At 52.0% G+C, this 15,981-nt stretch overlaps 1 protein-coding gene across 23 annotated transcripts in view; it reads left to right on the top strand.

Moving 5' to 3' along the window:
* UNC13A (unc-13 homolog A) overlaps positions 1-13,338 on the top strand; it is a 97,652-nt gene extending 84,314 nt beyond the window's left edge. For 14 of the 23 annotated variants that reach the window (XR_013409224.1, XM_077978324.1, XM_077978321.1 and 11 more), the window contains 2 exons: positions 55-214; positions 3,489-8,496. Coding sequence is in view for 16 of the 23 variants with exons in the window: in XM_077978324.1 (XP_077834450.1) it covers positions 55-214; positions 3,489-3,789 (461 nt within the window). In the remaining 7 variants the exon portion in view is untranslated. Of the gene's footprint in view, positions 1-54; positions 215-3,488; positions 8,497-12,921 lie in introns of those variants that run through there. The other 9 variants (XR_013409223.1, XR_013409221.1, XR_013409220.1 and 6 more) reach the window with 3 other exon arrangements.
* The last annotated feature ends 2,643 nt before the right edge of the window (positions 13,339-15,981 follow it).

Genomic DNA, 15,981 nt, shown 5'->3' with positions numbered 1-15,981 from the left:
ACTTTTTCCAACTGGGAGAACCTGACCTGTCTTACCCTCTACTTCCCCCAACAGTGGTGGCTGCCAATGACCTCAAATGGCAGACTTCTGGCATCTTCCGGCCATTCATCGAGGTCAACATCATTGGGCCCCAGCTCAGCGACAAGAAACGCAAGTTTGCGACCAAATCCAAGAACAATAGCTGGGCTCCCAAGTACAATGAGAGCTTCCAGTTGTGAGTTTGGGATGCTGCGAAGAGCATGGGGGCAAGGGCGGGGGCATCCGCGAGGTGAACCCCAAAGCCAGCTAGGCAGGAGGGATCTGGGATCTGGGCCCGAGAATGGGAGAGGCCACATTCTAGGTGCGGGTGCTGGAAAGGGAGACACCTTAGTAGTGCAGGAATGGCATCAGGGAGGGGACACGAGGATGGAGGTCACCTTTGGGAGCAGGCAGATCCCAGGGGAGGCAATGAGTAGAGTGGAGTAACTTCGTGATGAAGACTTGTGGAGGGGAGGGAAAGTCTGGGTAGGAAGTGCATGTTGGGCAGGGCCATTGCTGGGGCTGGAGACTCTGTCTGGTGAAGGAATGAGGGTGGCAGTGATGAGGCTTATGAGTGGGGGGCTGAGGGACCTGGGGACAGGACCGAGGTCGCATGGGGGTGGGGACTACTGGAGTCCACATTGAGCCTTGTCAGGACCGTCGGGGCAGCCCATCTGGAGGAGTCGGCTCTGGGGACAGGAGTGGAGTGTGGATGGATCCCAGGCATGGGGGTGGGGTCACACTGGATGGAGGTTCTCGGAGTTGGGAGTGGGCCTAGGCTGCGGGTATCAGGATAGGGTCTAGAGGATGCTGATGATGTGGAGAGCATAAAAATGTCTGCTCTGGCCTGGTGTGGTGGCTCACGCCTGTCATCCCAGCACTCTGGGAGGCCGAGGCAGACAGATCACCTGAGGTCAGGAGTTCAAGACCAGCCTGACCAACATGGTGAAACCCCGTCTCTACTAAAAACGCACAAAAAAATTAGCCGGGTGTGGTGGCGCACGCCTGTGATCCCAGCTACTCAGGACGCTGAGGCAGAAGAATCGCTTGAACCCGGAAGGTTGCAGTGAGCCAAGATCGAGCCATTGCACTCCAGCCTGGGCAACAAAAGCGAAATTCCATCTCAAAAAAAAAAAAGTCTGCTCTGCCCGAGCATGGTGGCTCACGCCTGTAATCTCAACACTTTGGGAAGCCAACTTGGGCAGATCACTTGAGGCCAGGAGTTCGAGACCAGCCTGGCCAGCGTGGTGAAACTCCATCTCTATTAAAAATATAAAATATTAGCTGGGTGTTGTGGTGGGCGCCTGTAATCCTAGCTACTCGGGAGGCTGAGACAGGAGAATCATTTGAACCCAGGAGGTGGAGGTTGCAATGACCCCAGATGGCGCTATTGCACTCCAGCCTGGGCTACAGAGCGAGACTCAAAAAAAATTAAAAATACAGAAATTAGGCCGGGCGCGGTGGCTCAAGCCTGTAATCCCAGCTCTTTGGGAGGCCGAGACGGGCGGATCACGAGGTCAGGAGATCAAGACCAACCTGGCTAACACGGTGAAACCCCGTCTCTACTAAAAAATACAAAAAACTAGCTGGGCAAGGTGGCGGGCGCCTGTAGTCCCAGCTACTCGGGAGGCTGAGGCAGGAGAATGGCGTAAACTCGGGCGGCGGAGCTTGCAGTGAGCTGAGATCCAGCCACTGCACTCCAGCTTGGGCGACAGAGCGAGACTCTGTCTCAAAAAAATAAATAAATAAAAATAAAAAAATAAAAATAAAAATACAGAAATTAGCCGGGTGTGGTGGCAGGCGCTGGTAATCCCAGCTACTCCAGAGGGTAAGGAGTATGAGAATCGCTTGAACCCAGGAGACACAGGTTGCAGTGAGCCATGATTGTGCCATGGCACTCCAGCCTGGGCGACAGAGCAAGAAGACTGTCTCAAAAAAAATGTCTGTTCACAGGGCTAGATGGTGGTGGTTAGCAGAGGTATAGTTGGGGTCATGTGGGCTGGATCCTTGGGTCAAGTGTCAGCCTCATAAAGCACTGGGGCAGGGCAATGTTGGATGTTCTTGGGGGACAAAAGTGCAGACAAAAGTAGTCCCAGCTACCTGGGAGACTGGGGCAGGAAGATCGCTTGAGCTCAGGAGTTTAAGGCTGTAATGAGCTATGATTGTGCCACTGTACTCCAGCCTGGGTGACCGACATAGCGAGACCCTGCCTTTAAAAAACCAAAAATCTATGAGCCAGGCACAGTTGCTGACGCTTGTAATCCTAGCACTTTGGGAGGCCAAGGCAGTGGATCACCTGAGGTCAGGAGTTCGAGACCAGCCTGGCCAACACGGTGAGACCACCCCCCATCTCTACTAAAAATACAAAAAATCAGCCGGGTGTGGTGGTGCATGCCTGTAATCCCAGCTACTAGGGAGGCTGAGGCAGAAGAATCGTTTGAACCCGGGAGGCAAAGGTTGCAGTGAGCCGAGATTGTGCCACTGCACTCCAGCCTGGGTGACGGGAAGACGCCCGCTCAAAAAATAAATAAATATAATAAAATAAAATAAATACATAAAAATGCACAGAGGTAACGGTAAATCAGAGCTGGTTAGCTGGTATCATCTGGGGGGCTGGGAGCTCTTATGGGACAAGATTGAAGCCAGTTCCAGGTCATGTCAGCACAGGGCGCTTGGTCAGAAGGTTTTGGGGCGATTGGCCCCCTTAGGGAATACTCAGGAGGAGAAGCATGGTCTAGTGGGAGGTCAGATGTCAGCCAGGGTGGGCCGGAGTACTTCAGGGATAGAGGTGCAACCTGGGAGGGGGACAAGAGGGAGCAGCTGGGCGGCGTGGCCCTGTAGGAGGGGCTCTTATCCAGCCGGTGTCAGGGCAGGTCACTGGGACTGCTTAGGAGCAGGAGCACAGGTGAGGGGCATGCGGGCGGTGGTGTCACCCATGGTGAGGCACCAGGGCAAGCTCATGTCTGGAGGGCATCTTGGAAGTAAGAGGGGTGGGCTGGGGGTGTGGGGGGCTGGGGAAAGGGCCACGTCGTGGGTCTAGAGGAGAGCCTGGTTAAAGAGCTTCTGGATGGGACATTAGGGGCGGGGCCGTGCGGGCAGCAGTTCAGCCGGCAGAGGGCACAGGCGCGGGTATCTCAGGGTGCGGCCATGGCCTTGCGGGGCGGTGTCTGAGGAAAGGGTTAGAGGGGCGGGAGCTGGAGTAAAACTATGCGGTCATTTTTCCGTGGGTGGAAAAACGGGACAAACAGGCATGGGTATGGCCCAGCTCGAGATCAGCTGTTGTGGGCATGGCCAAGCGCAGGGTTGTAGGGCACGTAACGGGGCAGGGGCGGGGCTAGCGTAGCGTGGGAGGTGACAGGTGTGGGTACCCCGGGGTCGTCCTCCCGGGCGTGGGCGTGGCCAGCAAATGCGGTGGGGGCGGGGCATCACTGTGGGTGTGGCCTGACTTTCGTTCCCCCCGCCCCCCGCAGTACGCTGAGCGCCGACGCGGGCCCCGAGTGCTACGAGCTGCAGGTGTGCGTCAAGGACTACTGCTTCGCGCGCGAGGACCGCACGGTGGGGCTGGCCGTGCTGCAGCTGCGCGAGCTGGCCCAGCGCGGGAGTGCCGCCTGCTGGCTGCCGCTAGGCCGTCGCATCCACATGGACGACACCGGCCTCACGGTCCTGCGAATCCTCTCGCAGCGCAGCAACGACGAGGTGGCCAAAGAGTTCGTGAAACTCAAGTCGGACACGCGCTCAGCCGAGGAGGGTGGTGCCGCGCCTGCGCCTTAGCGCGGGGCGGGCGGCCGAGCGGCACTGCGCCTGCGCGGAGGGCGCTGGGCGGGGAGGGGCTTGCGTCTCGGTGGGACCTCCCCAGGGGCGGGGCTCGGGAGACTTCACGCCGAGGGTGGGCTGCGCCTACGCCCTTGACTGAGCTCTCCCTTTTGGAGAATTAGGAATGGAGGATGCCCCGCCCTCTCGGGAGGCCACGCCCAAGGGCGCGATGAAGGAAGAAGCCACATCCCCAACTTGAGGCCACGCCCCCAGCATCTAGGGGGCATTTTGAGCTGGGATGGGGGAAACCTCGTCCCCATGGAGGAGGCCACATCCCGGCGCTCCGGTACTGGGAGGCACAGCCTCCTGTCCCCTGGAAAAGCCATAAGACGGGACCCAGACCCCTGGGACCCCAGACCAATTGCCAAGTATGGAAATCTCAGCTCCCTCAAGGGGGGGCCCTGGGCAAGGGATAGAGCTCCCTGGAGGGCCCCTCTAGGTGATCTGGGGACTGGAGGGACCAGGATTCTGGTTGGAGGGCCCCGGAATACCGGAGTCCCTTTAGATGTTTGTGCAAAAAATAAATGGGGGGAGGGGGGAGGATGGGATTTCAAAAGCACATGCGCCCTTGGGCGCCCAAACCCTGGGGGCCGAGGGGACGGCTCTGGGGCACCCACGCTGCCCCTACTTCCCTTTGGGAGTTTGCCTCTCCCTCTCCCCCAACAAACCCAGTCCTCATATCATAGATTTCAACACACCCATTTGACAGATGGCAAAACTGAGGCTCAAAGAGCTGCTTGAGACTTGGCCGAGGTTCCAGGTGCCATACCCTCTATTCCTCTCCCTTAGGCCTGTGTGCCCCATGAAAGGGTGGGCTGAGATCGGGATGACCTGACACAGCTCCCTATTGCTGCTAATTCCCCCTCGGGGGTCTCCTCCAAGGGGTGGGAGTTCCAGGCCAAGACCCCTACTTTGCCTTTCCTTCTCCGGCTGCCAAGCAAGACCCCTGCCCTCAGCCCTTTCTCCTGGCACTCCATGGGGGATGCCATGAGGACCTCCCACCACAAAAGAGAATTTGGGATCCCCTGGTCCCAGGTTTCTCCACCCCTTCTTCCTTTCCCAGAATTTTCCAAATAGGAAAGAACAGAAAGAAACCAGAAACTCTAGGGGGGAGAGAGAGAATGAGAGAGAGAGAAAGAGAGAGAGAGAGAGAGAGAGAGAAACCCAAACACAGTGAGAGCTTAGTCTCCAAGATCCTATTTATTGATTCAAACACCCAAGCCACAGGATACCTCAGATGGCCCTCTAGCCTGCTGGAAGCTCTTTCTCCAGTAAGCAAAGTTGCAGTGACTTGGCTGCAGTTAACCTTGTGCACACAGGACCTTAGGGGAAAGTTCAGTGTGGACCATATTTGCTCTGGGATCTGCTTTTCCTCGTGCTCGTATGGCACGCCTTTTTCTGCTGGATTGAGAAAGACAAGATTTTGCTGTGCTAGGGAGAAATGAAAACGGAGTGAGATGAGTAGCTGGGTTCCTGGAGGATGGAACATCAGATGGGGAGGCTTTCTGAGGTGAAGAATGAGAGGGAACCACTTACTAGAGAGAAAAGAGCTCCAGGCCTGGGAACAGCATGTGCGAAGACCAGGAGAGGAGAACTGTTGAAACAAGGAGAAAGGTGGCACAGCTGGAGCTGAGCCAGCAAGGGGGATCATGAGGAGCCTTGGGGTTGGGGAGATCTGCAGAAGCATCAGACCAGGCAGGACCTTGTACGCTGTCCTGAGGAGTTTCACTTTTATTCTAAGACAGTCGGGGAGCTCCAGGAGATGTTTAAGCTGGGGAGAGATTGGATTCCAGTCTGCAAAAGCTGTTTTGTGAAGACTAAAACCAGTGAGGAGGGGTGGGGGTGCTTTGGAGACACTGAAATGGATTATTGGAAAGATTCTGAAGGCTGTATTGAAAAGACACCTATAACTGTGGACATGGCTATAATCCCAGCATTTTGGGGAGGCTGAGGCTGGTGGATCATTTAAGGTCAGGAGTTTGAGACCAGCCTGGCCAACGTGGTGAAACCCTGTCTCTGCTAAAAATACAAAAATTAGCTGGGTGTGGTGGTGCATGCCTGTAATCCCAGCTACACAGGAGACTGAGGTGGGAGAATTGCTTGAACCCTGGAGGCAGAGGTTGCAGTGAGCCAAGATCACACCACTGCACTCCAGCCTGGGTAACAGACCAATACTCCGTTCCCTCCCCTCTACCCGCCCCCCCAAAAAAAAAAAAAATCCTGCGCTTAGATGAGCTCCATGGCTGCTGAGTACAGTTGTCCCAGTTGCACACTGCCCAAGGGTTTGGCATCGCTAAGAAGGCCACGTGCAAATCCTAGACATTGAGTGTTGTATGTTTATGACCTTGGTGTCCCAACATGTGAATGGCCCAAGTGTCTGGAAGAAGTGGCGCCACTTTCTAATTTGCTTGAAGGTGTTGCGTGTCCCCTAAATTCAGACAGATGCAGGTAACTGGAGGTTCTGAACCAAAGGCTAAAATGCAAATTCTCATAAAGGATTTGGGAAGCTGTAGCCAGGGATAAGCTTATGTGACTGTAATATGGGCTGAGGAGCAGATGTGAATTTCGGACCATGCCATGCCTGAGGGTGGGGGTTGGGTGGATGGATGATTCAGGGTTGTAACCCGTAGAGCCCAAAGGGGAAGTGATCTGTGACCTGTGGTGAGGGTGACCTGGAACATTTTTGGATGGCTGGAAAGAAATGGGGAAATTGAGCTGCCTGAGATAGTCAGGATATTTCCCAAAAGATTCCTTAGGAGTCTTTCTGGTCAAGACATGTGTGTGTGTGTGTGTGTGTGTTTAGGGTTCCCCAAGAATGGCTCAGGCATGTGAAGGAAACAAGCTTCAGGGAATATTTGTTGAATGAGTTTTCCTGCCTCCCAGGCTAGAACTGTTTTTGCAATTTCCACCCTCTTTTCTTTCCCTCCCAGAGAACTCCTATTCATCCTTTGAAACCCATCATGAAAATCCCTCTTGGAGAAAACCCTCCTTCCTTCCCTTCAGGACTTTCCCAGCCTCCATCCCTCCTCCAGTCCAGCCTGATGCCATGGGACTGGGGTTTCTCTCTTCAGCTCTGTTTCTCCCAGACTGGGGTCTGAGGCCTCTCAGGACCCCCAACTTTACCTAGCACAGGTTGGGCACAGGTGGATGGCAGGGAGTCTGTGCCTAGTGGAATTATGTGTTGGGGCAGTGTCAGTGCGAGAATACACATCTGCATGTGTATCTGTCCATGTCTGTCCATACCAACCTTCGCCTTCCACACGGACCTGGGCACATAGGAGGTGTCTGAGCCCAACACATGGGACAGAGAGTGGACATGGCTGAGACACGGACAGAGACAAGACAAGGAGTCCAGGCGGCTGAAAGCCTTTTGAAATCAGGAAGTTCCTGGATTGGCAGAACAAAGCCCAGAGAGGAGCAGGGCTTTCCCCATCGCCACCCAGCAAGTGGCCACAGAGCCCAGCCTTGGATGACACCTCCAGGATTCTGAACCCTGGACCTCACTTTATGCAAGGAGCTGGCCGCAGATTTCCATGAATCAGGGAAACAGCACAAGAGGGTTGGCCTGTGGCAGGGCAGGGATTAAAGGGGTAACATTGAGGGATGCCTCAGAGTCAAAGTCCCCTGACCAAGAGGAATAAAGAGTAGAAGGCACAGAGAGGGTGAGATCACGCCCTGATGAGAACGGAGAGAGACATAGAGGTGGAAATATACAGAGAAAGAGAAATGCAGAGACCAGGGCAGGGGGTGTCGGGGGAAAGTAAAGAGGGTGTCCCGAGGAAAGAAGGCTCTGTCCATTGTCACCAGTCTGTCCTCGAATGATTTGCATAAAATGAGGAGGTGCCTGTCCATGCCCCCAATTCCTCTCTCAGGTGCCAGAGCCTGAGACCTCACCATGCCCCCATCAGAGATGCAAAAAACTAAACACCCAACTAGAAATCCTTGGGACCTCTCTCGGCTGGGATCTTAGAGCCTTTCTGTCCCCGACCCCTACCCCATGTGCTGTCGATTTTGCAGATGGGGACAACCTGGGGCCTCCCGGAACTCTGCCACCCTGGGGAAGTTGGGGGGAGGGCGTTGGTCCCGGATCACAACCCCGTCTGCTCCCCAGAATCCTTTCCTAAGAATCGTTGAGGACCAAAGTCGTCTTTGCTGACACGTGTTGCTTTTCTCTTTGCCTTTTATTGTTTTAGAGAAAAATCAAGTTGACTGTGTCAAGTAACACCCCACCCCCTTACCCCCGTCCAGCCATAGTGGCTCTCTGGAGACACAGGTCACAGGCGGAGGGTCCCCTGATCATCCCTGACCACACAGCCAGGGGTGTTTGACCCCTGTCCACCCCTGTCTCGTGCTCCCTCAGACCCCCACAAACCGGCCAAGCAGTCCGGGGACGCTTCCCCTCCACACAACTTCTCTTAGCATGTGATTGCAGATGTGAAATCAAAGCGTTGTTTGTTTTTTGTTTTGTTTTGATTCCACCCCGTCGGTCCGGTGTCTGCACAGACGCCTTCATTTCTCTGTAAATATGTGACTTGGAACAAATGTTTAACACAAACGAGAAGTGGTCATGAATGCATGGTGTTGAGATGTTTTGCACTATTCTGACTTTTTGGTCTCTGTAAAAATATTTTATTAACAGCAGACATTAAAAAAAGAAAAACCACACACAGCCTCCGACACGTGGTTGCCTCCTCGCATTCCTGTATCAGCAGAAACAAACAAACAACAACAACGACGAAAACTCTCACGTACGTTTAGCACCTGCAGACTCAGTAGAACACACTGCTTGCCAGTGAATGTGGCTCATCCACGACTGGAGTCATCTCCATTTTTTGTTTGTTTGTTTGTTTTTGAGACGGAGTCTCGCTCTGTCGCCCAGGCTGGAGTGCAGTGGCTGGATCTCAGCTCACTGCACGCTCTGTCTCCCAGGTTCATGCCATTCTCCTGCCTCAGCCTCCCGAGTAGCTGGGACTACAGGTGCCCGCCACCATGCCCAGCTAGTTTTTTGTATTTTTTAGTAGAGACGGGGTTTCACCGTGTTAGCCAGGATGGTCTCGATCTCCTGACCTCGTGATCCGCCCGTCTCGGCCTCCCAAAGTGCTAGGATTACAGGCTTGAGCCACCGCGCCCGGCCTGAGTCATCCCCATTTTACAGAGAAGGAAACTGAAGTACAGAGCGATGAGATCTTGCTCAGATCACACAGCCAGGAAAAGATGGAGCTGAGATTTGAACTCAGGACATTTGCAACCATTGCTCTTTTTTTTTTTTTTTTTTTTTTTTTTTGAGATGGAGTCTCTGTTGCCCAGGCTGGAGTGTAGTGGCACAGTCTCGGCTCACAGCAACCTTTGCCTCCCAGATTCAAGTGATTCTCCTGCCTCAGCCCCCTGAGTAGCTGGGATTACAGGCGCTCGCCACCTTGCCTGGCTAATTTTTCTATTTTTAGTAGAGACAGGATTTCACCATGTCAGACAGGCTGGTCTCAAACTCCTAACCTCAGGTGATCCACCCCCTCAGCCTCCCAAAGTGCTGGGATTACAGGCGTGAGCCACCGCGCCTGGCCATCTGTTGCCCTTAAGGAAGTTAAGATACAAATGCTAGGAATACAGGCCGTTGATTCAACCCACACCCCCATGCTTGTTTGGTTTTGTTGGTTTATTTGGGATTTTCTTGTCTGTCTGTTTTTGAGACAGGGCCTTGCTCTGTCACTCAGGATGGAGTGCAATGTCATAATCTCAACCCCTTGCATCCTCGACCTCCCAGACTCAGGCGATCATCCCACCTCAGCCTCCTAAGTAGTGTGTGCCACCACACCTGGCTAATTTTTGTACTTTTTGTAGAGACAGGATGTCGCCATGTTGCCCAGATTGGTCTTGAACTCCTGGCTTTAGGCTATCCTCTCGCTTCAGCCCTCCAAACTGCTGAGATTACAGGCGTGTGCCACTGTGCCTGGCCATGTCTGTTTTAAATGTACCAGCTGGGAATCTCATTTCATAAACTCAAATGTGCAATGAATGAAACTCCATTTTCCAACAACTGAATTTAATTTTTGTTTTGAGTCCCCATCCCACGAGGAAGTAGAAATGGAATCTGATTCAGCCCAGTTTCCTCGGTAAATTCCGCAATTCACCTCCTAATGTCTAGGGTCATTTATACATTTGAGTGGACAGGACGGGGACTGTGGGATCCACCACCAGGAGTGGGTTCAGTGAGTGCTTTTGGTTGCAAGTAACAGCCAACAGGACTAAAACTGGGGCCAGACAGTGGCTTACGCCAGGAGTTATCCAGCACACAGCAATCCCGCTCCTGAGGGACTTCTTCCCCTCTGAGAAACTTGCACATGGGGGTGTGGTATCTTCTCAAAGAAGAACAGCATATAGCTGGGAAAACGGGACAAACCACAGCTGTCTGCATCCTGTCCCCAGAGTCAGCCTGCTGGTCTTTGAGTGCCCCTGCTCATTTTTGCTGCGTGAGCCAGACTGCAGGGCTTAGAGACCGAGCTGTTCCTGTACCAAAGTGCATAGGCTACACGCTGTGACTGATGTGGATCTATTTGCCCCTCGCTACAAAAAGCTTCCAAGTCTTTGATCTTGTGTCCTTCAGTGTGTGGGACCCATCGTGTTACCCATAGGGCTTGGGGACTGAGGCTCAGGACGGCTTGCTGGGAAATGTAACCCCTTTGTTCCAGAAAGGTAGAAGGAGTGGAGAATGGTCATTCGGGCTTAATGCAAAGTTTCTGCAACCCAACCCAATTTCCAGACTCATTTTGGTTACGATCAACACAGGGGTCAACAAAATTTTCTGTAAAGGGTGAGCTAGTAAATAGCTTTGCTGTGCGTGCCACGCTGTCTCTGTTGCAACCAACTCGGCCATTGTAGCCATGACAACATGCAAATGATGGGCATGACTGCATGCCAATAAAACTTTATTTAGAAAATCAAGCAGATATACTCAAACCTTTGGACATGCGTGTTCAGAACAGCACTATTCACAATAGCCAAAAGGTGGAAACAACTCAAGTGTCCACCAACAAATGAATGAATAAACATAACGTGGTCTATTCATACAATGAATATGATTCAGCCGTGAAAAGGAAGGAAGTGGCTGGGCATGGTGGCTAACGCCTGTAATTCTAGCACTTTGGGAGGCTGAGGCGAGCGGATCACCTGAAGTCAGGAGTTAGACACTAGACTGGCCAACGTGGTGAAACCCTGTCTCTACTAAAAATACAAAATTAGCCGGGCATGGTGGCGCACACCTGTAATCCCGGCTACTCGGGAGGCTGAGGCTGGAGAATCATTTGGTTTTGGTGCTTCCCGCTTCCTGTCTCTATGTGTTCCCAGAAAGGGGTCCCGATCAAGACCCCAAGAGAGGGATGTTAGATCTTGTGCAAGAAAGAATTCAGGGCGAGTCCATAGAGTAAGTGAAAGCAAGTTTATTAGGAAAGTAAAGGAATAAAGAGTGGCTACTCCAGGCCTTTGAGAACCAAAGGAACCGGAGGTACATTTCCCAGCAAGCAATCTTGAGCCCCAGTCCCCAAGCCCCATGGGTAACACGATGGGTCGCACACACTGAAGGACCCAAGATCAAATCATTTGGCAGAGGTTACAGTGAGCCAAGGTTCTGCCATTGCACTCCAGCCTGGGCGACGAGAGTGAAACTCCGTCTCAAAAAAAAAAAAAAAAAAAGGAAGGAAGCACTGATCCATGCTACAACGTGACTGAAGCCCAAAACCATGATGCTGAGTGAGAGAAGCCAGACACAAAGGCCACATAGTGTGAGATTCCATTGACATGAAATGTCCAGAACAGGCAAATCCGTAAGTCAGAGGCGTCTGAACCAGAGCAACTCCATCTTGCCTAGCGGCTCAATAAAATGAGGCTGAGACCTACTAGGCTGCATTCCCAGACAGTTAAGGCCTTCTCAGCCACAAGATGAGATGGGGGGTCGGCACAAGATAATGACCTTGCTGATAAAACAGTTTGAAGTAAAGAAGCCGGCCTGGCCGAGTACAGTGGCTCATGCCTGTAATCCCAGCACTTTGGGAGGCCGAGGCTGGCAGATCACGAGGTCAGGAGATCGAGACCATACTGGCTAACACGGTGAAACCCCATCTCTACTAAAACACACACACACACACACACACATACACAAATTAGCTGGGCGTGGTGGCAGGCGCCTGTGGTCCCACCAGCTACTCAGGAGGCTGAGGCAGGAGAATGGTGTGAACCCAGGTGGCGGACCTTGCAGTGAGCAGAGATCGCGCCACTGCACTCCAGCCTGGGCGACAGAGCGAGACTCCGTCTCAACAACAACAACAACAACAAAAAACGGCCCAAAGCCACCAAAATCAAGAATGGCGACAAGAGTGACCTCTGGTCATCCTCACTGCTACACTCCCCCCGTCACCATGACAGTTTACAAATACCATGGCAATGTTAGGAAGTTACCCTATTTGGTCTAAAAAGGGGAGGCATGAATAATCCACCCTTCATTTAGCATATCATCAAGAAATAACCATAACAACGGGCAAGCAGCAGCCCTCAGGGTTGACCCCTGTATTGATCATGACCAAAATGCGTCTGGGAATTGGGTTGGGTTGCAGAAACTTGACATTAGGCCTGGATGACCATTCTCACTCCTTCTACCTTTCTGGGACAAAGGAGTTACATTTCCCAGCAAGCAGCCCTGAGCCTCAGTCCCCAAGCCCCATGGGTAACACAATGGGTCCCACACACTGAAGGACGCAAGATCAAAGACTTGAGGCCCTTTTGTAGTGAGGGGCAAATAGATCCGCATCAGTCACTCTAATAGCTCTCTGGAGTAGCCTTTTTTTTTTTTTTTTTTTTTTTTTTTTTTTGAGACGGAGTCTCGCTCTGTAGCCTAGGCCAGAGTGCAGTGGCGCAATCTCGGCTCACTGCAAGCTCCGCCTCCTGGGTTCACGCCATTCTGCCTCAGCCTTCCGAGTAGCTGGGACTGCAGGTGCCCGCCACCATGCCCGGCTAATTTTTTGTATTTTCAGTAGAGACAGGATTTCACCGTGTTAGCCAGGATGGTCTCGATCTCCTGACCTCATGATCCGCCTGCCTCAGCCTCCCAAAGTGCTGGGATTACAAGCGTGAGCCACCACGCCCGCCCTGGAGTAGCCATTCTTTATTCCTTCACTTTCCTAATAAACTTGCTTTCACTTACTCTGCGGACTCGCCCTGAATTCTTTCTTGCACGAGATCCAACATCCCTCTCTTAGGGTCTTGATCGGGACCCCTTTCTGGGAACACACAGAGACAGGAAACACATTGGTGGTGCCAGGGGCTGGGGGAGAGGGAGTGGGGAGTGACTGCTGATAGAAACAAGATCACTTTTGAGGGGGATGAAAATGTTCTGGAACTTGATAAAGGTGATAGTCGTGCAACATTGCGAATGTGCTAAGTGCCACCAAATTGGACATTTTAATATAGTTAATTTTATGTTGTCTGAATCTTACCTCAATTAAAAATTTTTTTTTTCCAGATTCTTGTTCAGCCAAATAATTTTTGGGGTTTTGTTTGTTTGTTTGTTTTGTTTGCTTGCTTGTTTTAAGAGGGAGACTCGCTCTATCACCCAGGCTGGAGCGCAGTGGCATGATCTCCATTCACCGCAACCTCCACCTCCTGGGTTCAAGTGAGTCTCCTGCCTCAGCCTCCCGAGAACCTGTGATTACAGGCATATGCCACCACATCCAGCTAATTTCTGTACTTTTATTAGAGGCAGGATTTCGCCATGTTGGCCAGGCTGGTCTTGAACTCCTGACCTCAGGTGATCCAGCCGCCTCGGCCTCCCAAAGTGCTGGGATTATAAGCATGAGCCACCGTGCCCAGCCTCAAATCTGACTTGTTTTTAAAAAATTTGGGGGAACTGAGTGCAGTGGCTCATGCCTGTAATCCCAGCACTTCAGGAATCACCAAACATGATGAAACTCCGTCTCAGCTAAAAATACATTAGCCAAGCATGGTGGCAGCATGCCTGTAATCCCAGCTACTTGGGAGGCTGAGGTGCAAGAATGGCTTGAACCCAGGAGGCGGAGGTTGTGGTGAGTTGAGATCATACCACTGCACTCCAGCCTGGGTGACAGAGAGAGACACCATCGCAAAAAAAAAAAGCTGGGTGACATGGCTCACACCTGTTATCCCAGCACTTTGGGAGGCCTAGGCGGATGGATCACCTGAGGTCAGGAGTTTGAGACCAGCCTGGCCAACATGGTGAAACCCCATCTTTACTAAAAATACAAAAATTAGCCAGGTGTGGTGGTACACGCCTGTAATCCCAGCTACTCCAGAGGCTGAGGCAGGAGAATCACTTGAACCTGGGAGGCAGAGGTTGCAGTGAGCTGAGATCGCACCATTGCACTCCAGCTTGGGCAACAAGAGTGAAACTCCGTATCAGAAAAAAAAAAAAACGGGCTGGGCGCGGTGGCTCACACCTGTAATCCCAGCACTTTGGGAGGCCGAGGCGGGTGGATCATGAGGTCAGGAGATTGAAACCATCCTGGCTAACACAGTGAAACCCCATCTCTACTAAAAATACAAAAAATTAGCCGGGCGTGGTGGTGGGCACCTGTAGTCCCAGCTACTCGGGAGGCTGAGGCAGGAGAATGGCGTTAACCCAGGGAGGGGGAGCTTGCAGTGAGCCGAGATTGCGCCACTGCACTCCAGCCTGGGTAACAGGGCGAGACTCTGTCTCAAAAAAAAAAAAAAAGTCAGATGTCAGATTTGGCCCTCATCCACAGTTTGCTAATCCCTGACCTGACCCCATTGTTCTTGAACTTTTTCCCCTGCTTCTCCTCACTTCTCTCAACCTCAGACTAAACTCCCAACTATTCTCATGCCCATCACTATCCTCCACTCTCACCTGAAACACCCCCACCCCAATCACCCTCTCATCCTAACCCCATTTGGCTCTTGACTTCTTCTCCCTCCACCAGCCAACCTGGCAGAACCTCCTGGGAACTTCAAAACGAGGCATATTCCATTTCCTGGAGGGCGTAACACAGTTATGTCCTTGATGATCTGTCTGAGATTACATTTCATTATATAATTGATTATATTGCATGAGAATTACTCTGCTCCAAATCCTGCAATTACACGTAATGGTGACTGTGATTATGCACCCTACAGTTACACCGCCGTCCCTATCATCATTGTAACATATGCTAATAAGCCATTCATGGGAGGTTGACATCAGCATCTGCCCCTGTCCCACCCCATTCCAAAGCCCCAGCTACACGCGTAGGTCTCCCTGCAGCTAGGCACACCCAAGGTGTCCACCCAAGTTCAAGTATGGAAAACAAAAGGGACCAGAGTCGTCTTGGTTTTCCTTCCCCTTCACTCTGGCAGCAGCCAGATGTGGAACCAGTTGGGGTTTCAGCATTCCCTTGTTCAGTGACAACCTCGGGGAGCTTTGGAAAGCCACTTCTTCAAGGTCATCTCTGTAGAACCAGACTCAGTCCTGATCCTTTGTACCCAGAGATGGCAAACTTCAGCCCCTGGGCCAAATCTGACCCAACCCTGGTTTTTGCAAATAAAGTTTTATTGGCACACAGCCAAGCTCATTCATTTATGTATTGCCTGTGGTTGTTTTTCAGGCTGCAATGGCAGCACTGAGTCATTGTGAATTTCCTGTATCAAACCCCTTTCTGTTAAAAGACCTCAAGTGGTTTCTGTTTTCCCACCTTGATCCATGACTGATACACTGTACTATGATACGTAACTATGTATCATATGACTGATACATCCATAGAGTCAGACACAATGGCAGCCCCTCCAAAGGATACTGTAGCAGTAGGCTAAATAATGTCCCCTCAGAGATATCCATGTGTGTTGCTCAGAATCTGTGGATGTTACTTTATTTATTTGAGATGGAATTTAGCTCTCGTTGCCCAGGCTGGAGTGCAATGACACCATCTCAGATCACTGCAAACTCTGCCTCCTGGGCGCAAGCAATTCTCCTACCTCGGCCTCCCAAGTAGCTGGGATTATAGGCGCCTGCCATCATGCCCAGCTAATTTTTATATTTTTAGTAGAGATGGGGTTTTACCATGTTGGTCAGGCTGGTCTTGAACATCTGACCTCAGGTGTTCCACCCGCCTTGGCCTCCCAAAGTGCTGGGATTACATG

Source organism: Macaca mulatta, chromosome 19, assembly GCF_049350105.2.
Source record: "Macaca mulatta isolate MMU2019108-1 chromosome 19, T2T-MMU8v2.0, whole genome shotgun sequence".
Classification (NCBI taxonomy): domain Eukaryota; kingdom Metazoa; phylum Chordata; class Mammalia; order Primates; family Cercopithecidae; genus Macaca; species Macaca mulatta.
Note: the sequence above shows the minus strand (reverse complement) of the source record. Positions and strands in the feature narration are given on the sequence as shown.